The sequence below is a fragment of the Ursus maritimus genome, unplaced genomic scaffold, assembly GCF_017311325.1.
Source record: "Ursus maritimus isolate PB19 unplaced genomic scaffold, ASM1731132v1 scaffold_19, whole genome shotgun sequence".
Taxonomy (NCBI): domain Eukaryota; kingdom Metazoa; phylum Chordata; class Mammalia; order Carnivora; family Ursidae; genus Ursus; species Ursus maritimus.
Genome location: NW_024424341.1, coordinates 6859761 through 6883171, shown reverse-complemented (window position 1 = coordinate 6883171; position 23411 = coordinate 6859761). Strand labels below are relative to the sequence as shown.

The window sequence follows — 23411 nt, the reverse complement described above, 5'->3', positions numbered from 1 at the left end:
AAAAAATACTATGGTGTCATTGAAACAATTTATGGTGCAGCCATATAAAAAATACTATGGTGTTGTGCAAACAATACAAACCTATATACGCAGCATGCAAACATATATGACCACATTCTTCCTGAACGAATACGTAAGAAACCGTAATAGTGGCTGCTTCTGGGAAAGCAACTGAGAGTCAAAGACAAGAGAGACCTGCTTTTCACTGTATCTTTTTGTTGTTGTTGTTCTGTTCAAATGTATTAGATTGAAAGAAATGAGGGGAAGAAGGAAATGCAAAAAGCTTCCGTGTGCTTTACTGGTAAACGCAGGATCAAGTCCAAATTTCTTAGTGTGGAATGCAAGAACTTTCTCTTCCCAGCTTGGGAAGGCTGGAAGGCCTGTAGCTGGGTCACTTGTCCCTTCTGCTCTCTGTCCTTTGCAGGTACCTCCAGGTGCTCCACTGCTGCTCCCTGCACCGAGACCTGGAAATTCTGCCCTTCGGAGACATGACAGAGGTGAGTGCGAGGCGAGCTTCACCCATCTCTGTTGTGATGGTGCCTTTGTAATGGTTTTCTGGGGTCCTCAGAAAACTGTGGCAATCTGCCCCCAGGATTCCCTGGGTAGGTAGAGGGGGACTCTGGCTGTTTCCCCAAAGCAGCCCATGACCCTGCAGCTGCTGCCTCAAAGCCTTCCCCACCCAGGGAGGAAACTGGGGCTCATCTTACAGTGAGAGCTGGCAAAGAGCCTACCTTACCCGCAAGGATGCGAGGCTGACCTCAAACTCCTCCTTTTGGAGCAAGAGCAGTGGAGACCCTGTGAAGATGAGAAACCCCCCATCTAGCCCCATTTCCTCCCCTCTCCCACCGCCCGCCCTGCCCCCTCTGGCCCGCTCTTCCTTTGCCAGTGGGAACAGCAGGCCTGACCTCCTAGTGGCGGTATGATTCACATTTTCATGATAATTCACCATCTTTCACATCTGTAGACACCTTTAATCTGCAATATTGTTGTCTTATCTATTATCTATTATCTCAGTCTGCAGCAACTTGAACGCATTGTCTTAGGTGAGCCTCGGGTCATTCTAGGAGGTCAGTGCTTTTATTTACCTCCTTTTAAAGGGGGGCCTGTAAACCTTTGAGGGCAGAGAGCTCAGTTGTCTGGTTTAGCGTTATGTCTTCAGTAGAAAGAAGGAGGTCTGGTCTATAGAATGGCATCGGTGAGTATGGACCTCATGAAGCCTGAGGTTTGGATGCGTAGACACAGACAAAGTGCTGTGAACAGGCCCAGCAGGGGCGGTGTTAGCGTATCAAGCAAGCACAGTAGGCACTTACTAAGCAACTGCCGAGTGAGGACTGAATGCGCAACCAAGCCTTGACGCGGGCCAAGGAGCCTGTCCAAGGGCGCACGGTGGTGAACCAGAGGCAGAGCAGTGACAAAGAGGTCACCCAGCTGCTCTTTAGACTCTGCTTCTTTTCTACAGAGACCACAAGAGTTCATGGTAGAGCAGGGACTGGGACTTAGCCCCTGGTGCCCTTGTCTTCAGGGCTGACTGAGGGATGGGCCAGCCAGCAGGTGCCTGGCACGATAGTCTGCACGTACTGTGCAGTAATTCTGGTTGCCCGTTTCCGGCTCTTAGTCTCTCCTGACGTAAGGCGTTGTGTGAGGTGGTCCTCCCCTTGACACCAACAATAGAGCCCGCTCTGGCCGTGGCAGCCCTGTCGCGTGGAGTGGGCTGTGCACGGTGCAAACAGTCTTAGACAACGAGGGCTGATGGTCCTGCAAGTCGATGGTTGCTGTCAACAGAGATTTAAAACCCAAAGAAGACATAAGGAGGTGCTCTTTCTTAAGAATGATTTGTTTTATTTTCTAAATTGCTGAAGTTTTAAAATATCGCCTGACGTTGAAGGGTTTAGGAACATTGCATCGAATTATGAGTTATAAAATTTTCACTAACTGAAAATCACTTTTTTCATTCCTTAGTAAGCAAATGTTGAAAAAGAGGTTTTTAAATACCAGGGGTGCCCAATCATGAGGTGTCCAGGAGTGTGCACCGAGGAGGTTCAGCGTGTCACATCTGGCCATCTGGCTGGTTTGAGCACGCCTCACTGGGCTCATCCTCTAGACACAGTGTCTTTGGCGGTCTGTCTGCAGATCGGGGAGCGGGGCCTCAATCTCTCTGGGGGGCAGAAGCAGAGGATCAGCCTGGCCCGTGCCGTCTACTCTGACCGTGAGCTCTATCTGCTGGACGACCCCCTGTCCGCTGTGGACATCCACGTGGGGAAGCACATCTTTGAGGAGTGCATTAAGAAGACGCTTAGGGGGAAGACCGTCATTCTGGTGACCCACCAGCTACAGGTGACCACCCTTCCAGGGCTCTGGCCACGACCGACGGCTACCGTAAATCCTCTCATTGCTGCCATTGATTCCGTAACAAAGTCACAGCGGCTACCCCTTCCTCTCAGACTAGACCTCAGCATTTGAGGAGCGTTGTGAAAAACCTGGATCTCTTCTGCTCTCCACGTGGAGAGGACAGGCTGGTAAAAGCTTTCTGTGGCTGGTAACCATTGAAACCAGATGTTAAGGTCTCCTTCAAGATTTTATGGGTTGGCTCCTGCTATTAAAGTTATGCAAAAAGAAAAAAAATCTTTCAGAGAAGAATTCCCGAAGTCTCATATTCGTTGAGGAAGTGCAGTGACCGTGTGGGGGCAGGGCTGCCTCTCCTCATGCATTTCCTGGGTATTTCCATACTTGGTTTTGGCCTCAAGAGGTTTTTATCATTTATCCCTCTCCTTCCATTTTGGCCTATTTTTGAGGGATACAAAATATTTCAGACATAAAAACAGTTTATAAAATAATGTGCTGAAAACCCATGTGTCTATCACCCAGATGACACAAACATAGACCCCCTCTCGGACTGGATTCTGTCTCCTGCCTCCAGTTCCCCTCACTTTGCTGTTGGTCTTTCCCGTGCAGGTCTCCATACCCTTACAACACGTGTATAGATCTCTAGACATGATAAAGTGTCCTTCTGCATGTTTTCAAGCTTTGTATAATCGATAGTTTACTTTCTACGTCCTTCGGTAATTTGCTTGTTTCACTCGACATTTTAATTTTGATATCTTTCATGTTGATACCTGCAACTTGATTTAATTCTCACTGGTGTAGCATTTCAATATCTGAATATACCAGAATTTATTCTCCTAGGATGGACATTAAAGTTGTTTCCCATTTTTCAATTTTACAAAAAAAATGCTTCCGTGTACATCCTTTTATATGTGTCTTTATGCGCATTTGCGAGTTTTGGCGAGTAGAGGTTTAGGATTCCAGTTGTTGGTTCACAGTTCTTACATATTTAATTTTACTAGATATTATGAAGTTGTTTTCCCAAGTATTTGCACTAACCTACAATATCACCTACCTTTTACGAGAGTCCCTATACCCCCAGTCATCACCAGCGCTCGGACTTATGCAATGTTTCAAGATTTTTGCCAACGTGGGCATATAAAATAACATTTATTATGATTTAAATTGACATTTTCCTTTTGAATGGTGAAGCTGAGTATCTTTTTGTATGCTTACTGAAGGCCTTATTTCTTCTGACTCTTCAGTATTTAGCATTTTGTGACCAGATCATTTTCTTAGAAGATGGGAAAATCTGTGAAAAAGGAATTCACAGTGAATTAATACAGAAAAAAGGGCGATACGCCGAACTCGTCCAAAAGATGCACGGAGGAGGAACCACACAGGTGATTTCCACCCCACCCCACCCTCGCTCCCCACAGAGAGGCGCACCCCCGCATTTATGGTGTGTGCTTTCTCCCCAGGACAAACCACAGGACACGGCAAAGCCAGCAGAAGACCGTCAGGGGCAAGGGCAGGCCCAGGCCACCTGCCAGGAAGAGCCTGTCCATGACAATGCTGGTAATGGTGCTGGGAACAGGGAGAGAACATTTGCCAGCCTGCCTGGGTCCTCTAGAGGTCCTGGCATTTCCTCCTGGACCCCAGACGGGGCCATGTCCCTCACTGTCCAGGATCCTAGACATCCCATACACAGCTTACAGATCCATGTAGTTGAGGGCTGTGGGGTGCCGACTGTGCTGGTCAGGAGGTCTGAGGATCCTGGAGGTGAAAGCTGTGGGAGGCAGAGCTGAGGGTGTGCAGAGGCCAAGGCAGGGTGTCGGTAGGTTTGGCCTGGAGTAGCATAAATGTAATGTAAGGCATTTAGACATTCATGCATTACATGTTTGTTGAGAGCCAATGTTGAAAACAAAGGTATTACAGATGAGAAATGAATTGGGCCCAGTCTTGGAGATCCAGAAGCTCGGGGCTTTGCTCTTTTCTAAGACGGGGTAGCAGGGCAGAGAGACAGTTCTGGATTGAATTCCAGCTCTCGGCTTACAAAGCTTCGTGACCTTGGCCCAGCAACATAACCTCTCTGAACCCTCATTTGCAAAAGTGAAGGTAATAGTGCTTTACTTTGCAGGGTTGTAGAGGAGATAAGGTGAGCTCGGGTGCAGGAGGCCTCAGGATAGTGCCTGGATATTGGAGGCTCCTGTCACCAAGAGCATCTTCAGCTGTAAAAGTCGGAAAATGATTTGGGCAGAAAAATAATTGGAAGGACTAGGTGGAGATCACAGAATGAAAGGAAAAGTTGAAGAACGAGGCCTCCGCAATTTTAGGGTGTAAGTAGCAGGAACAGGTGCAGAATCTTTTTGAAGAAAACCTACTCCAACTATTTCCCATCCTGGTGTGATTTCCCTCAAGATTCAAATTCCAGGAAGAGAGCCGTCTTCCCCAGGAGAAATCAAGGTGTTACTAGAAGAAGGGAGAGCCTCGGGCAGAGACATCAGACTTGCCCACAGTGCTGCTCCAGTTGTTGCTGTCGTCATTAGCAACATCGACTGGTACCTCCAGGTACTGGTCTCCCTGCCCTGCTCTAGGACAGGAGTCCGCCTGAGCTCGTGCTATAGCTGTTTTCTGAGGACTTCTGGGAAGCACACTGCTGCAAAGCATCTTAGCAACTAGGCCTGCCAGTTGTCAGATGAGGAAACAGAGAGTTAAGTGGTTTGCCTGAGATGACACAGTATTATAATGACCATTCTGGAACCCAGTTTTCTGGTCCAAGATCATTGCTTTCTTCATTCTCTCCTGCTGTGTCTCCCAACCCATCCAGTTCTTGGAAACCCCAGACGCCCCAGGGTTATTGAATGGCTGGGGATGAAACCTCTTTCTGGGCTCTGGAGTCCAGGTCAAGAGTTACCTTCAGCAGAGTCTTCCACGGAAACATGCTAGTTTGAGCTGGGTTGGGTGGGGCACTGAAGCTGGAAGTTGAAGAAGCTGGAAAAAGGTGGAAGCCAGGGGCAGGCTTTGTAAAAGCTCTCCTTGACCTTGGGAGGACATGCAAGCGATTGAGAGGCGTATCATTTCCTTCTTCTCTTACTCTCGTCCAGTGCCGGAACATCAGCTCACAAGGAAGGAGAAGATGGAAGAAGGGTCCCTGAGATGGAACGTCTACCACCACTACATCCGGGCAAGTGGAGGTATGCTCTGCCAGCTCCCATACTAGGCCCCGGGCTCTCTCTCTGACTGGCCCTGCCCCTGTAACCGGGTCAGACTGGAATGTGTGCGGTCATGCAAAGTAGGGAGGCACAAGGAGTCATGCCAATCATGGGCTTGACTTGCACAATTCCAATCTCAGCCACGGTCAACCACAGTAACTCCACCACCACAGTCCGTGCTGGAAGTTAGGCTTCATGTATGTTACAATGTACCTGGGATTTCTTTTAATCAGGTATGGTAAGACATGCAGACATGGAAATTATTGTCACAAAGGGAGAAGCTATGTTCACAGATCCCTAGAAACAGGAGACATGGCTTGCCGTGCAGGGCCACACAGGGAAGCACCAGGTTGGTCAAAAGGCAGAGGGAAGTGAGAACATGGCTGGGAGCCCTTATTGGGGTTTTTGTGGGAAGGAGTGGGTAAGGCAGGGTAGGTATGCTGAGTAAGCTTAGGATTATATAGTCTGAATAAGTCTGGCGGGTGGGGGGTCGGGCTCTGGGCTATAGGAGTGGTCCCTGGTTATCTGGCACCCGGCCCTGGGGTGGTTTAGGGCAGGAATATGGGCCCGCTGGGTGAGTTCGATGCGGAGGTGGTTGGGAGTGTGGGCTGTGGCTTGGTTGGTTTGTACATCCCAGGTGTGCTCACAGGCAGTCATTTGCTGTTTCTAGGAATTAGTCAGTCGTGGGAAGAGCAGTTTCCCCAGGATCAAGGCTCCCACTGCCACAGCATCGAGAATGTAGAAAATAAGAAAATATAGTCCATACGGTACTGTTTATTTAAGGGGTGCTCAAACTGGAAGTCCCGAACCACTAGTGGGTTGTGAAATCCCTTGGGTGGATTGTGAGCAGCGCTGAAAGAAGGTAGAACAGAAGAGAAAATATCTGTATGCGCTTCATATAGTGACATTGTGAAGCTTTTGTTCTGGTACGCATTACAATACATTTCTCATGGTAATGGGAACTGGAAGTTTCAAAGCGGTTGCTTTACTAAGCGGTAGACATTACCAAATTCATATAACCGTACAATGCTACCAACACAAAACCAAGTATGGGATCCTGTACTTTTGAAGTAATTTAAGAGATTTTTGAAAGAAAATATGACTCCATGCCAACTTTTTACTTTTGATTGACTTTGGAACCTAACCCCATGTAAGGTGTATTTTCTTTCTACCTGTCTAGGGGAGAGAGAGGTAGGCTGTACATAGATCACCATCCCTTCCCCTTCCACTGTGGGCACCCCTGCAAGGCAGAATGTAGTGCCTAGCCAGAATGGGGAACAGAAAATACTTGCGAACGCATGAATGAATCCAGCAACCAATTGATCTGTATTTACAAAGCATCGATTATGGGCCAGGCACTGTGCCATGCTCCGGAGGGGAGGGGGTATAAAGGCATACCCTGGCTGGAGAATTACGACATTTGCATTCACCATATAGCAAGAGAGATCTCTGCGACCAGGTGCAGTCTCACATGTCATCAGAGAAGAGGTGGCTCTCGAGTGGAGCTTAAGGAAGGGTTGAATTCAAGGAAAGAAATATGGGCAGGCTGCCTGGCAGGCTCAGTTGCCAGACTGTGCAACTCTGGCTCTCAGGGTTGTAAATTTGAGCCCCACATTGGATGTAGAGATTACTTAAAAAATAAAATCTTAAAAAAAAGGAAATATGGGCATGGGACACAGACTGGATAGGTAGGTAGAGTGCTGCAGCAAGGGACAGATGCCGAGGAAGGGAATGTACTCTGGGTTTTCCCATCCTTGGCTTTTTTTGAATCCAAGCTCTACCACTTACCACCTCTATGACCTTGGGCCAGTTTCTTCCTCTCTTAGAGACCCAGGAAATGGGGATAGGAATAACAAACTCAAAAATAATGCCTATGTTTAGTACTATGCCTGGCACAGAGTACATAATAGGCACACCACGTAAAAGGTAGCTGTTGTGGGGCACCTGGGTGGCTCAGTCGGTTAAGCATCTGACTTTGGCTCAGGTCCTGGAATCAAGCCCCACACTGGGGAGTCTGCGTGTCCCTCTGCCCCTCCCCCCACTAGTGCCCTTGCACGCGTGGATGGGTGCTCACGCGCTCTCTCTAAATAAATAAATAAATAAGTAAATAAATAAAATCTTTAAAAAAGTAGCTGTTGTTGATCGAACCCTCAGGACCTGTATAAGGGGAACTACTCTAGAATACTGCTTTGTGCCAGGCACTGGGTTGGGTGTTTGGCATCTTCAGGGTGATCCCGTGCAACTAGTATGACCACCATCACGGTTTCGTAGGTAAAGAAGTGAATGTCACTGATGTTCGGTACTTTGCCCAGGCCAACATAACCTGTAACTTGTAAAGTCAAGATTCAACCCCTGGGCTTTCTAACCTTGGAACCCAGCCCTTTCCAGTCTTCCAAGGCATCCAAAGTCAATGCGGGTCAGGGAGAGCCAAGGGCTTGGGGTAGCTGAGCAGCTTAAGCAGCCACTGCCTTTCACCTTCTCGTGGCGCCTGTGTGTCACCCCTCCTCTCCCTCCCCAGGTTACATGGTCTCTGCCATTGTTTTCTTTCTCATGATGGTGATCATCTTCCTCACGACCTTCAACTTCTGGTGGCTGAGCCATTGGTTGGAGCAGGGCTCAGGGGTAAGTGTCGTGGCGGGAGTGGGGTGTGTTTCTGTGGGCTGGTATGGCGTGGGGCAGCTTCCTACTCTTTGGGCCCCATGAGGGTCGGAGTACGGGTCGTGGAACCCCTTGACAAGCCCAGAGCCTACTATTGCCAAGTCCACAGATGGAAGAGCTCGGGAGAGGACCTCCGAGAGCCAGAACATAGGGGGGCTCCCCCCCCAGCTCCGATCCCCTACGTTCACAGAATGAGTGATCGCAGCTGATGTTAGTGAAAGCAGGGAAAACACATTTTACTCAGTCACTATTGGCATCAGGGGAAAGAGTTGAGAGCCATTTTAATTTGTGCACAGATGATTTCAATGTTTTAAAGGGAGAATGAATGTGGGGACTCTGTAGATTCAGAGGAGTGAAATTTACCAAGGGTTGGAGGGTGTGAGTGTGATGAGGTCAGTTGGGGCCACTCACTGGCAGTTATCAAAGTTAGGACTCTAATCTTCCACAGAGACTGGGAGACAGAGGCCCTATCCTTCCCGATGGTTACATTTCAAAGGCGTGGTTCCCAGGTCCTTGCGAGGGAGGCTTTGAGTTGTAGGAGCTGCATACTCATAGCTACGAGCGATTTCTAGTAAGTGCTCTGAGAAAGAGAGGTCGGGGGCCTGCCATCAGGTGTTGGCTACAACAAATGGTAACTTCTCCTGGTGGTGGTTGAGCTTCCTCTGGGGGACAGGGGCTGGGGTCCTCCTAGGGACATGCCTTGAGCCACTAGAAGCCATGCTAAAGTTTGGTTAAGGTTTTCAGTGCAGGGGTTTGGATGGAGTTGTTCTTTGTTAAGAACCCTGCAGTTCTCAGCCATTATGTGCTCGTTAATTCATTAATCTTCCCAACCACGTTTTGAGGTAGACACTGTCTCCATTTTACAGAAGAAACTGTGGTTAGAGAGGAAAAAGAACCCACCCTGAGATGTGAAATCCCCTGCCGGGACTTGAACTTGGTGCTCTGATTCCAAGCCATGTTTGCCTAGACATCTACTTGATTAACTTTTGAGTCATGTGTCAGGCAGGGTTTGCGCAGGAAAACAGAAGCCACTTGAAGTATTTAGAGCTTCCACAGATTTAATATAGGAATTAGAGGCGACGCAATCATTGGAAGGGCTCCAGTGACCTCAGCAGCGGGTAGCACTGAAGTGGCTGATTCTCAGAAGGACGCCTGCAAGCCACTGGCCAAACTCCACATCCCACCCACATGCCCACAATTGCCAGCAGCGTGTGATGGCTTCTTCTCTTTCAGCTTTGAGATTTCCTGTGACTGCCTCTCTTTGGCAGAATCTAACCCAAGACCATGCTGGCGGGAGTCTGGGAACCGAGTTCCCAAGCTCTTGCTTGCATCACGGTGAAGAATGTAGAAGCCCCAGGGATGATGCTGGGTGATAATCTAGCACAAATTTCTAACACCATAGAGTGAATTTATCAAGCCGTTCTCTACCCTGGCAGAAGGAAATAGGCCTCGTTAGAAATCAGGCTGCCTTGGGACAAAGATGCATTGAAAGAGAAGTCACTCAGGGAGCTGAGTTTAGAACCATCAGGGTAGAGTGGGTGGTGCGTGGAGGGAAGAGCTGGAGTCAGGAGACAGACTAGTTTGCCTGCTGTTGTGGTCCAGGACAGACAGACAATGAGGGCTTAACACAGGGCAAGGCGGTGAAGAGGAAGAGGAAGGGAAAAGCAAAAGCACCAAGCAGGAAGGTTTTCATAGATAGTTTCATCCCATACCAGCACCTGAGTCTAAATGTGGCCCCAGGAAGAAGGATTTTCTCTCCCCATTGAATTTCTCCCTGAACTCAGGTGGTCTGACTCCCCAAAGAAGGAAAACTCACTGTTTTCCTTTATTTCTACACAATGCTTCTGATAGCCCATATGCAGGTTTCCCCCCAAATCAACTAGTTCTCTAACTCCGGATACCATCTGTGCTTCCTACAATTCGACTCAGTTCAGACCCTACCTGGAGTTAGTGGAGACTCCCCAGGTTAAGGGCTCAGTCCCACAAGATGCCAGTCATAAGTTGGAGCTCCTATACTTCTGGCAGACCAGCTATCGGTTGGGGGTTGCCATGACCCCCTTTTTGGATCTGATCATTTGCTAGAATGGCTCAGAGAACTCAGGGAATACTTTCACCAGTTTATTAGGAGGGATAAAATAAAGGGTACAGATGAACGGCCAGATGAAGCAAGACCTAGGGTGAGATCTGGAAGGGCTCTGGGTGCAGGAGCTTCTGTCTCTGTGGAGTTGGGGTGCCCAACCCTCCTGGCATGTGGATGTGTTCATCAACCCAGAAGCTTTCTGAACCCCATGCTTTAGGGATTTTTATGGTGGTTTCATTACACAGGCATGATCAATGATTAATTCAACCTCCAGCTCTTCTCCCCGCTCAAGAATGAGGGGTGGGGTTGATTGTTCCAGTCTCCTACTCGTGGTTTGGTCTTTCTGGTGACCAGTTCTCCATCCCGAAGCTGTCTAGCCCCCTCCCCACACCAACCATCTCACTAGCTACAAAAGACACTCTAATTGTTCCAGAGACTCCAAGGGTCTTGGAAACTCTTATGTCAGGAACCAGAGTCAAAGGCCAAATATTAGAACAAAAGATGCTCCCAGCACCCCTATGACTTAGGAAATCACGGGGATTTTAGGAGCTCTGTGCCAGGAACTGGGAACAAGACCAACTATATTTCTTATCGAACCATCCTCTCTGTTCTTTCTTGAAGACCAATAGCAGCCGAGAGAGCAATGGAACTGCTGCAGACCCAGGCGACATACTGGACAACCCTCGGCTGTTTTATTACCAACTGGTGTACGGCCTCAGTGTCCTGCTGCTTGTCTGCACAAGTGTCTGCTCCTCGGGGGCTTTCACCAAGGTCACCAGGAAAGCATCCACGGCATTGCACAACGAGCTCTTCAACAAGGTGTGGGCCCGGGCATCGGCTGCGGCCCCAGGCTGAGGCCTGACCTTGCCCAGTTTTCTTCTTCTTGTCTTTCTTTCTTTCTTTTTAATTACTAGACTTTATTTTTTTGAGTAGTTTTTGATTTAAGAGAAATTGAGTGGAAAGTACAGAGTTCTCCTATGTCCCTTGCCAATACCCCGGTTTCTCCTGTTATTAATATCTTGCATTGGTGTGGGATGTTTATTACAATTGATGAGTCAATATCAATACATTTATTGTTATTATTACTATTGTTATTATTATCATAATCTAAAGTCCATGGTTTACATTAAGCTTCACTCTTTGTGTTGTACATTCTATGGGTTTGGACATATATATACTGACATGTATCTACCATAAAGTGTTATACGGAATAGTTTCACCGCCATAAAAATCCTCTGTGCTCTACCTATTTATCGCCCCGTTCCTCCAAAATACTGACAACCACTGATCTTTCTTATTGTCTCCATAGTTTTGCCCTTTCTGGAATGTTATCTAGTTGCAGGTGCACCCTGGGCTACTACGTGGGTGGGAGCAGGCCACGGATGCATGGAAGCTCTCCTGCTGCTGGCAGTGCGATTCTAAAAGCTTAGTGCCCCTTGCTGGAGGGTCAATGGTCATACCAATGCTGGCTTCTGTTGGCTGAGCACTGTCACCTACAGAGTTGTAGAATTGTCCCCGTTTCCTTTTGAAGTGGTGCTATTATCCTTATTTTACAGATGAGAAGACTGAAATCCTTCTGTGTTATGGTGAGAATGTGTTATGGTTAAGATACCAAGTGGTCTGTGGCATCACATGGCCCCCTGGAAATGTCATGGCTCTCCCCTTCACCAGATGTTACTATGCTCAGGTTCTGGGGTGGGCATTGGGCTTACAGTGGTAAATGAACAATGCAGGTATGTTTCCGGCCATCACGGCCTTATAGTCTATTCAGGAAGACCGATGAGAAAACAGGTTGTTGTACATAGTGTGCAAAATTACCCACTGGATGGGGGCCCATGGGATCCAAAGAACCTAACAGGCACCTAACCACAGCATGTGGGTGGTGGAGAGAAGGATGGGAGTCCAAGAAGCCTTCCTGGAGGAAGGGACCTCTCTGCTATGATCTAAAGGATGAGTTGAAGCACTTTAGCCAGCTTAAATTAGGAGGCGAAGAGAAGCAGAGCTTTCCTGGGGAAATTGAATGGAGTCCTGGAGAGCAGGTGCTCAGAGGGTTAGAGCAGGGGTTTTCATGGGTGCTCTCGGGAGGTGAGGAGGACATCGATCATTCCTTGTAGACTGAATGCAGATTGTGTTGACATTTCAACGTGGAGAGGATGAGGTGGAGGCATTTCCCCGTGCCTCAGATAAAGCAGCTGGCTTGGTGGAACCAGAAAGCAGGAGAGGAAAATTCTACCTGAGGCCAGACACTCTTGACCACCTTTACTCTGGCTTCTAAGGTTCTGACTCTGCACTCTAAGATTCCAAATATATCCAGTGCTCAGGCCTCCATGTGATAATTCCTATTTTAATTTTTTCCAAGTTTTTTTTTATTAGAAAATATGCTTCATATTTAAAATATGTTCCTTTTGGTAGTCCTTTTATAGCTTTATTGCTTTTTAAATTTATCTTTGTAGTTTTAAATAATCACAGTGAAGGACAAACCTTGGAGATAATTGGCTCCACTACAAGCACAACAAACTGCAAAACCAGATTATTTTGACACTTGCGGGGCACCAGAAACCCTTTCTCCATGTCCCCACCATCTGCTCCTGATCCTGAGTGATGGTGGGCTCTCACGAAGATGGCTTGGTCACATCACAGCTCCTGTGCACTTGTCTCCCTGCACCACACCTCCCTCGCCCCCCGTGAGCGCTCAGAGTCCTGGAGGGGGTGTCATGTATTTCACAAAAGATTCTGCAGAGAAGACGAAAGATAATCGAGAGGCAGGAAAAGTGAGGCAGCTCATGATCGGTCCCTCCCAACCCCACTGCCCCCCCTGCTACCTTAGAGCCCAAGCGTGCGTGTGAACAGCCCTTGGTGAGCTGCACCAGGCACCTGCCGTGAGAGCTGCTGTAAGGGACGCTTCGTGACTCTAATAACTACTATTTATTAGTAAGCAAAATGCACTTTCCTCCTCCCCCCTTCATTCTTTCCTTTGCTTTTGGCCTTAATAGATATGACTAACTTCTATTTATGTCTGTTTCTTGTGTTACAGCTTGAGAAATACATAGGAAGAGAAAGGTGTCCGTTGGTCAGGAGCTCAGTGTCATGAACCTTTAAGAAACGCCTTCTGTAAAGAGCAGAGCTGTGGGGGTGGGGGGGCCGGGGGTCAGGGAGCACTGAGAGGTCTGGTCGTGGTTCTGCTGTTAACGACTTGGGTGACCTTGAGAACATTGCTGAGCCGCCTCCCCTTTTCTGGGCTTGAGTTTCCTCATCTGTAAGACGAGTGGTAGAGCCCTTCTAGTATGAAACGTTCTCTGATCTCCAAAGGGCCTCCTGTCCACTGCTTTTAGAGACCAAGTTAGGACACCACCTTCAAGAAGGGGCGGTCATGCTTACATTCTACCCAAGACACCAAGTCACAGGCAACCGCAGTGGAGTTGCTGCTACTAATCTTTGGTGATTCTGGAAACTGGTCCCATCTGTGGAAAATAATCAGAGCTAGTATTAATGAGATGCTAATTAGGAGGCAGGAACTGTTCTGAGACTTTCAGTGTATTATCTCTTGTCTTTCTTTCTTTCTTTCTTTCTTTCTTTCTTTCTTTCTTTCTTTCTAACAGCTTTATTGAGATATAACTCACATAATCCTAAAATTCACCCTTTTAATAAAGTTGCACAGCTCAGAGGTTTCTAGTCTATTTGCAGAAGTGTGCAATCTTCACCACAACTCTGTGAAGTGTCGTTATCATCCCCATTTTACAAACGAGGACCTGAGACTCAGAGGGGTTAAGTAACTTAAGCCCAAAGTCACACAGCAGTAGGTGGAGGAGCTGGGTGACCCTGGAACCCAGCAGCCTGTGGAGCTCATGGTTTTAACCATTGCCCTACACTGTCTCCCCCGCATGTCCCTTAGGCTGGATCCTGCGGGTCTTCAGAGCCTAAGGGTAACTGACGTCTTCCTCAAGTCCCAGGGCAAGGCCAGCAGCTCTCTGTTGATCTGGGTTGCTCTTGTCCCTGCAGGTTTCTGGCTCCCCCATGAGCTTCTTCGACACAACCCCAACAGGCCGACTCCTGAACTGCTTTACGGGGGACTTGGATATGCTGGACCAGTTGTTGCCCGTTGTTGCTGAAGAGTTCCTGCTCCTGTCTTTGATGGTGGTCGCCATCTTGTTCACCGTCAGCGTGCTGTCTCCGTACATCCTGCTGATGGGAGTCGTCTTAGTCACTATTTGTCTTATCTATTATTTGTAAGTGGGTTCTTTGTGCTTGTGAGCTGGCTTTGTGCCTTGGGATACAAGGGTGGAATCTACCTCGAACTGGGTGGTCCCTGAGGTGGGTGGCCCAGGTCACTCCCTCTCATCTTTTTTTTTTTAAAGATTTTATTTATTTAGTTGAGAGAGAAAGAGAGAAGGAGAGAGGGAGTGGGAGGAAGGGCAGAGGGAGAGAGAGAATCTCAAGCAGACTCCATGCTGCGTGCAGAGCCTGACATGGGGCTCGATCCCAGGACCCCATGATCATAACCTGAGCTGAAGGCAGACGCTTAACCGACTGAGCCACCCAGGCGCCCAACTCCCTCTCATTCTTGATGCAGGAAGTTTAAGAGGACCATCAGCTTGTTCAAGAGACTGGAGAACTACAGCCGCTCCTCTCTGTTCTCCCACATCCTCGCCACCGTGCAGGGCCTGAGCTCCATCCATGTCTATGGAAAAATTGAAGACTTCATGAGCACGTGAGTCCTGCTGCTGCCGTCTGAGGACGACAGGGCTGTGGGGACGGTGGGAAGCAGGAAGGGAGGGAACTGAGACTCCGGGAATGGTGTCCTCTTCACATTGTTTTAGCCCACTTACTTCTCTGGGCCTCCAGGACGTCATCAGTGAGATGATGCTTATAGGAATAAGAAATGTAAGTGGCCTGGAAAATGTCTGTAAACCTTAAAGACCTGTGGGCGTTGCATCCATGTATTAACATAATTATTAGTAGGAAGTATTGCTGGGCTCGCGCTTCTCGCATGGTTCTTTCTCTTTCGCTTCCAATAGCTTTCTAATTTTAATAAAATACAAGGAACAATTGCTTTCTAGAGCATACAATTTCCTTCACTATTCAGACGTATAGATTTGCCTTCTGAATGTTTGTTGAAACCAACAAAAACATCCTATGATCGCTGCTGAGCCTTCATTGTATCCTATGACCTTACCCATTTGCAAGGTCAGCTACACACGGTCTGTACCGAACCATAAGATGTTCGTAGTCTGGTAGAAGACAGGAGACACAGACACATGTTTTTGTGATAATCTGGGCTTGAATGTGACTGACAGCATAGGAGAAACGCAGATAGAGGGCCATAAGAGTTCAGGAGAGAAAGAGGTGATCTGCAGCTGGTGGGGGGGAGTGAGGTGGTGTCTGAACTGGGCTCAAAGCCTGGTAACCGTTGAGTGTGGGAGACGGCGTGGGTTCGGTGAACCGGGATATTGGATGAGCCACAGCACCAGCTCTCCCAGCGGCACTGGGGAGCACTCAGGGACTGTGCAGGTGCTGGGACTGAGGGCATCCTGGAGCGATGCGTTCATTCACCTACCAGCTGCTCAGCACCCACTGGGAAGAAGCCGTGAACGCGACAGGCACAGCCCACGCTCCGAGGTGCAGAGATACTGGGAAGGGGTTGCTCCCCTTCAGTCACTCATCGATCGTGGCATTTATTCACTCTCTTTGGCCCAGTTAGAGAACTTACCCCACTGATGAGGAACCAGTCCTCAAGGCTGGAAGAGCCTGTGCTGAGAGGCCTCAGTTGGTCAGAGCCTACTCCTAGGTCTGAGGTCAGGTCAACGCCACGGCTGAGAAAAGGGCAGGGGGGAGGCCCCCCAAGAAAAGTCAGGTTCCTGTGGTGGGAGTGGGGTGCTGGATGCTGGAGGAAGCAACCGGTGTCCGTCCCCATAAAACTCTGGGTTAGACAAGCACATGTGGTTTTCTTTTCTTAGGTTTAAGAGGCTGAGTGATACACAGAATAATTACCTGCTACTGTTCCTGTCTTCCTCGAGATGGATGTCACTGAGGCTGGAGATCGTGACCAATCTGATGGCCCTCACCGTGGCCTTGTTCGTGGTTTTCGGCATCTCCTCTGCCCCCTACTCCTATAAAGCCATGGCTATCAGCCTCATCCTGCAGGTGAGGGAAGGGCGCTCATCAGCGGGGGCTGGGCTTGTGGCCCGTGGGCAGACCCAGGGGTCCATCTCATGGGACTTCGATCACACCTTGGGCTTTGGCCGTCTGTGATCTTAGGAGTTCTGTGCTCGGTCTTCGGGATCTGCTGCTTTCCTCCGTTTCCCGGTTACCCTCTGAAGTGGGCAGTCTGTATCGAAAGCTGTTTAATGAAATCTTAGAATATTGGGATTGCAGAGAGCCCACGGGCAGCTGAGTCCAACCCTCTTATTGTGCAGATAGGGACACTGAAGCCCAGAAAGGGAAGGGGTTGTCTGAATGGGCAGAGCATTGGAAGCAGAGCCAGAGAAAGAACACCAACCTCCTGGTTTGCTGGCTGGTACTTTTCATTTTACTCTTCGTGCCTGGATTCGGCTGTCGGACTTCTCTGAGGTATCTAAGGAGGGGTCCAGTCCCTCCCCTGGAACGGATCTTCTCAGGCTTCAAAGTGTGCCTTTGAAGCAGAGTGCGGGGCCCCAGCCTCGTAGGCTTGCTCAGTCTGGGCCCCTGTGCAGCCGACGTGTTCCAGAGCACAGCCTCGGGGCCTCAGAGTCAAGTCCTGCTTGGGCGAGATCTTGGAATCTAAGGTTCCCGTCTGCAGGGTCAGTCCTGGGCAAGGGCCACCGTGGAGGGCTGGGAGGCCAGAGGCTGGCCCTGTAGTCATCTCAGGGAACCCTGGCTGCACAGTTCTGGGGCACCCCTGCCCCAGGGGGCACTCATTAGCTTCCTTCTCTGCAGCTGTCTGCCTTTAGCTCTAACCGGCTCTGGAACTCAAGTGCCCCCACGCCGAGGCGTACTTTTGGGTCTGCAAAGGGGTTCCATCTTGCCCCTTGTTGAACCCCTGCAGCAGGCACCTATTTGCGTAAATGCACAATCCTGTACACTCACAGCCGTGCCTGCCGTGTGCAGAGCCTTGTGAGGGCACATGGGCCATGCGGATGGCTGTGCAGTGCTCACACTCGCAGACCGCTGACCGGGGAAATAGTGTGGAATTTCCCAGACACGTGCGCTGAGCTGGCATCCTGCTAGGTGCTTGCTGTGCTTTCTCGCGTGGAATTCCCACCACATTCCACGAGCTACAGCGAAGCGGTTAAGATTGTGTGGTTTAGAATGTGGGTTCGAGCCAGGCGCTGCCCATTATTAGCAGTGTGACTTTGGGGAAGCCTCTCACCCTCCTTGTGCCTGGGATTCCTCATTTTGTGAAAAAGAGATAATAAAATCGAAGATTATAGATTTGTGAGGAATATGTGTAAGCATGAGGGTTCACGCATGGTAAACACCTAGAATAAATGCTCAGTAAATGGGAGCTGTCACTGTTCCTGGCTTACAGATAGACCAGACTCCAGAGTTCAGTAGCTTACCCCGGTTCCCACAGCTGGTGACACTCATCTTCACTCTCTTCCTCTCTTTCTTCCTCTTTCTGACACACAGACACACACACACACACACACACACACACACACACACGGACACACACATGCACCCATGCACACACGTACAGTGCAGAGTTGCCTCCAAGCCTTCCGAAACTCTGGGGACAGTCACCATGGTGTCATAAGGGACTTGGAGTCACTAAGGCCGGAAATCCCTCCTGGTTGCCACATGACATGGGCCAGAGGGGCAAAGATCGGGGCGAGGTTGTCGTGTCCTGGCACAGGCAAGGGGAGGGGTGGGTCTCATCTCTCCCAGGATACACTGGGCACGTGAGACACCTCTCAAGATCTCCCCAGCTGGTTCCATCACAGGAAACTCATGAGGAGCTCTGCTGGAGGTCTGACTGCTTCAAAAGGACCCTGGGTTTACTTTTTCCTCTGTGTCTGCTGCCCTGTGAAGTGTCTCATCTCTATCCTGGGTAGCAGCTTCCATGACTCCTCCCCTCCCCCGGAAGCCCCCTACCCACCTCCTACCTTCTCACCAGAGTGATCTCCAATTACAGTTTTCCCCGTGTCCCTCCTTTGTTTACAGAGCTCTCAGAGATTCCCTGTCTCCTTATGCCAAACCTAAGCTATGGCCCCTGCCTTCAGGTCCCTCAAATCTGGCCCTATGACCCCAACACGCTTCTCTCCTCTGGTCACACTGGCGAGTCGTTGACCTCCGCATACACTGTCAATGCAATTCTGCTCAAGCTTTGGGGGGCGGGAATCACACTCTATGTTGCTTTGCAACCCTGAGAGGTGTAAATAATAGAGACGCTTCTGGCTGCAAGCCAGCAAACCATAGAACCAATTCAGAATGGCCTTGGCACTCTGGGGCTTGTTATGTCATGTATCCAGAAGGCTGGGGTAGGCTTTCTCTGTTTGTGAATTTAGTGACCTAGCATGAATCCATGATCATTTTATCCTTTGGCCCTGGCATCCACAGCCCGCCTTCATTCACAGGATTGTCTCCTCAAGGTCACAGAATGGCTGCTGCAGCCCCAAGCAACACATCCTCACCCAATAACCACCAAGGGTTAGAGAGGAGAGAACTTTTCTCTGGTGCCCCATTTTTTTTTTTAAAGATTTTATTTATTTATTTGACAGACAGCCAGAGAGAGAGGGAACACAAGCAGGGGTAGTGAGAGGAAGAAGCAGGCTCCAAGCAGAGGAGCCTGATGCGGGGCTCCATCCCAGAACGCCGGGATCACGCCCTGAGCCGAAGGCAGACGCTTAACGACTGAGCCACCCAGGCGCCCCTCTCTGGTGCCCCATTTTAAGAACAAGGAGCAGTTTCCTAGAATACTCCCATCTGACTCCTCGTGCTTCATTGGCCAGAATCGTATCATGGCTCACACGTAAATCCATCATTGACTCAAGGAGTGGACTTCACAGGATTGTTGTGAGTGAGCCAAGGCTCCCTGCAGCGCCGGGCTGCCAGTTACCTGAGCACAATAGAGGATGTGCTGGCAAGGAAGAAAGAAGGCCCCGCCTATTGACTAGGCAACCAGCCATGTCTGCTACACTAACTGGAGGAAAGCCAGTCTCCCCGGCCTCTTTCCCCCCCGTTAGTGTCATTTTATGATGGCTTCCACCGTCTCTGAGTTCTAAAGGGCCTTCCTTCCCCTTCCCATACTCTTTGCTCCAGTCATAGCCAATGGCGTTTAAGACCCTGATATCCTGCTACCCACTGCTTCCAGAACTTTGTCCCCTCTATAGGGAACGCCCTTCTCCCCCCATTTTTAACCTGCTAAATCCCACCTCTCCTTAATGAAACTCCTGTGCCAACTGCTGCTCTAGTCCTTTCCTGTGACCTTGTCTGGGGGACTGTCATGGGGGCCCAAATGGTGGTCCACATTGCCTCCCACGGTGGAGCACATCTCTCTGTGCTGGCATTCTCTGTTGCATTTTGGGCACAGATCCTGGCCTGGCACCTGGCGTAGAGCCCCCCGGGAGCACGAGTGCATGTATAACGAACTTCTGTCCAGCACCCTGCGCATGGCCTGTTTGCCCACATCTTGGGCCAGAGGGATGGAAAGTGTAAAGATTGGGGTCCCCACCCCATGCCTCTAGGTTCCAGGTGATTCTGTGTATGTTGTTTCCTCTTTTGGGCCTCAGTATCCTCCTCTGGGGCGTCTCCAATTTCTGAGAGTCCCTGAGACTCCTCTGAGCTGGGGTTTCCCTGAAGGCAAGGCCTGAAACAAGGACCTGGGTGTAGGCAGATTATTTGGGAGATGTTCCTGAGAAACAGAACTGAGGGAGCAAGAGAGCAAGGCAGGCAGGGAGGGACAGAATCATGGGCATGTGTCATTGAGATTGCCGTGCTGGGTCCCCAGCACTCACTTCTGGTGCCTCCGGAGAAGGATATCGGATGCTCCCTGGATTGTCCCCCAAAGGCGAGGGACAGGAGCCTTTATCTACTGGCTTGCTTCCCCATTAGTTGAGGATTACGCACGGGCTTTAACCCCCCTGTGTTTCAGGGCTGCAACCGTGCATGGGGCGAGCGGGCTTCTGTGGCTTGGGGAAGGTTTTGCGCAGAAAACAGAAAGACACACAGAGGCTGCTTGAGGTGGGACGGTGCCAGTGGGGTCTTGCCCAGAACTGCCCACCACCCCTGCAGCGAACCTCAGAAGTGGCCTCAGGGGGCACCAAAGGCATCTGCCCCATTTTTGTAGGGAAATTGCCTTGGTTTGTAAAGGCACTCAGTAGAGAATGGCAACCAGTGGTTTTTAGGAACGTCGAAATCCTCCGCGCACCCCGGTCAGCTTCTTGACCTGATGCGTCTCCTTCGTTCCAGCTAGCATCCAACTTCCAGGCCTGCGCCCGGATCGGCTCCGAGACGGAGGCGTACTTCACCGCTGTGGAGAGGATGCGTCAGTACATGAAGGTGGGGCGCGGGCTGGGTGTGGTGTGGGGAGCTCTGGAAGGCGCCACATCCACGCCTGGGGCTCAGCTTCTGTGGCCTCTGCAGGCTCCAGCACCCCAAGCTCCCTGAGACTTTTTCAAGAGGCAGCTGAGGCTCCCGGCCCTTCCTCCCCATCTTCCCTGGACCTGTGTCTATCATTTCTTAGAAGCCCCTCCACACCCGTTGGCCCATTGTCATCACATCCCTCACCGCTTTCCTGGGTGCAGAGAGAAAGCTCTGCCCTTTGTAGAGATAAGAGTTTTGCCCAAGTATAAAAATAGGAATAATGACAATAATAATTGGTATTATTATTGTTCTATGTGTGTCAGAATAGTCAAGAACATAGATCTTAGAGCCAGATCAACTGGCTTCAAGTCCAAGCTTTGCTGCTTGAGTCAGCTATGTAACCTGGGGAGAGATCACAGTCTCTACTTCATTGGGTTATTCCAAAGATTGAATAATATAATATGTGAAGCACTTAGTACGGTGCTTGACCCACAGTAAAAGCTCAATATTTTTATATATAGATTATCTCATAGAATCACAAAACAATTTTATAAGGTTGGTTGAATTATTATCCCCATTTCCAGATGAGGAAAACTGAGGCTCGGTTCAGCTGAGCATCTGGCTTCAGATTACACAGCTGGGGTCTGGCAGAGCCCTTTGAAGCCAGTTCTCCTGCCCCTGTGAACAGGAGCAAAATTCGTGATTCATAGAGCTTTGATTTAACACGGGAACACTGTGGTGTAGCCACATCTGCAGTGAAGAGCTCTGACGTGTGCGGTCAGGCTACCGTGCTTCTTCTCCATCATTCGGGCCTCAGGACGTACCCAGCTATGCTTGGTTCGGTAGTGGGCTCGGGGTCAGGCAGCCCTGGTCTCTGTGCTCATCGCTATGTGATCTGGAGCAAGTCCCTTAACCTGTCTGAGCCTCCGTTTCCTTGTGTGTGAAATGAGGACAGAGGGAGGAGAAGTCTGCACAAGGCGTCTGAGCCAGAAAACATGCCCCACGGGGGTCAGCTAGCTCTGCCACCTTTATTATCACTGTTCTGGGTTTTATTTCTTTAAAGCCCCATACCATAAATTAGAAAAAATTCCCTGCATTAATAACAAGGGGGCTAGCTCTATGGTTTCTCACTCTTTTGGGATAAAATTATATGCATGTCAGGTGAGTGGGGGTGAGATGTTCCCCCTGGGGCATTCCTCTGATGACACAGCCAGTGGCTTGACCCCAGTGAGGGACAGGCTGGGGTGGGTCACGCACCAACAGCTGGAGGCCAGTGGGTCAGCAGGAGATGGGCAGAGATTAATGATAACTGTTGATTTCTTTTTCTCTCTTCAAAAATGAGATGTGTGTCCCCGAGTCTCCTTTGCACATCGAAGGCACGAGCTGTCCCCCTGGGTGGCCACAGCATGGAGAAATCATATTCCAGGATTATCACATGAAATACAGGGACAACACACCCGTTATCCTCAATGGTATCAACCTGACGATTCATGGCCAGGAAGTGGTAGGCATCGTGGGAAGGACAGGCTCTGGTGAGTGGAGTCCTGGGCATCCCCTGTCCTCAACTCTGCCCTGTGGTGTTGGGCCCATTTCAGGGCATGTGTTTACTCAGTGACCCCACAGATGTTTATTAGGCCCTACTCTGTGCCAGACACTGTGAACAAAACCCCAAGTCCCAGGGCACCGGGGGTCAGTCGTTAAGCGTCTGCCTTCGGCTCGGGTCATGATCCCAGGGTCCTGGGATCGACCCCCGAATTGGACTCCTTGCTCGGTGGGAAGCCTGCTTCTCCCTCTCCCACTCCCCCTGCTTGTGTTCCCTCTCTCACTGTGTCTCTCTCTGTCAAATAAATAAAATCTTTAAAAAAAACCAAAAAACAAAACAAAAAAAACCCCAAGTCCCTACTCTCATGGAATCCCACTGGAGGAGATAGGGGTTAAGTGACCAAACCAGGAAACACATAAGGTCGTTACAGGTTGTGGTGAATGTCGTGGAGGAAATAAAAGGGTGCTGTTCACAGAGTAATGGGGCTGGGTCTTTGAGCCGTGGTGGTCTGGGCTCTGAGGCCAGCATTTGAGCTGAGACCCGAAGGATGAACAGGGTACAGGGGAGGCGTGTTTTAAGCACGGGGCAGTGCAGGGCTCTTTGGGGGCAAGAGCAGAGCCAGGAGTGAAATCTGAGTCCCCCTTCTCCTTCCTCCCCACCCTTCCTAGACCCCTTAGCCTCTTTCTTTGCCCTCTTTTTTGACCTCTTTCCCTCCCTTCCTCTCCTATTACTTTTCGGAGGTCTGGTCCAAGTATCACTCCCTCCTGTTTTTGCATTATTAAAGACACTGCTCAGGCTTGATTCTTGCCCCACCCTTGTGTGGCTAGGAGCTGCTTCCTCCAGGTAGCCCTCCAGGAAGACTACAGCCCTCCTGGGTCTCCACCTCCTCAGGTCCCCTGCAGGCCTTGCAGTCCTGTTAGGTGAAGAGCTTCCAGCTGTGTTCTTTCAGGTACTCTTCCCTTTCTGCTAGCCTGCAGTTGGCCTGAGAAGCTCTCAGTAGATACTGGTCCAACTGACTGTATTCATTCAGGAGGTGTTTATTGAGGACCTACTATCTGCCAGGCAAAGAGAACGTAAAGGTAGACAAGACACA

At 49.8% G+C, this 23411-nt stretch overlaps 1 protein-coding gene across 1 annotated transcript in view; it reads left to right on the top strand.

The window, feature by feature from the left end:
* Positions 1-23411, top strand: part of ABCC11 (ATP binding cassette subfamily C member 11) — a 69297-nt gene that overhangs the window by 37842 nt on the left and 8044 nt on the right. Inside the window, exons 15-25 of the mRNA XM_008702776.2 lie at positions 2131-2334; positions 3588-3725; positions 3804-3900; positions 5430-5519; positions 8056-8159; positions 10897-11094; positions 14275-14501; positions 14846-14983; positions 16230-16416; positions 20662-20751; positions 22118-22307. Of these exons, the coding sequence (XP_008700998.1) occupies positions 2131-2334; positions 3588-3725; positions 3804-3900; positions 5430-5519; positions 8056-8159; positions 10897-11094; positions 14275-14501; positions 14846-14983; positions 16230-16416; positions 20662-20751; positions 22118-22307 (1663 nt within the window). The remainder of the gene's footprint in view (positions 1-2130; positions 2335-3587; positions 3726-3803; positions 3901-5429; positions 5520-8055; positions 8160-10896; positions 11095-14274; positions 14502-14845; positions 14984-16229; positions 16417-20661; positions 20752-22117; positions 22308-23411) is intronic.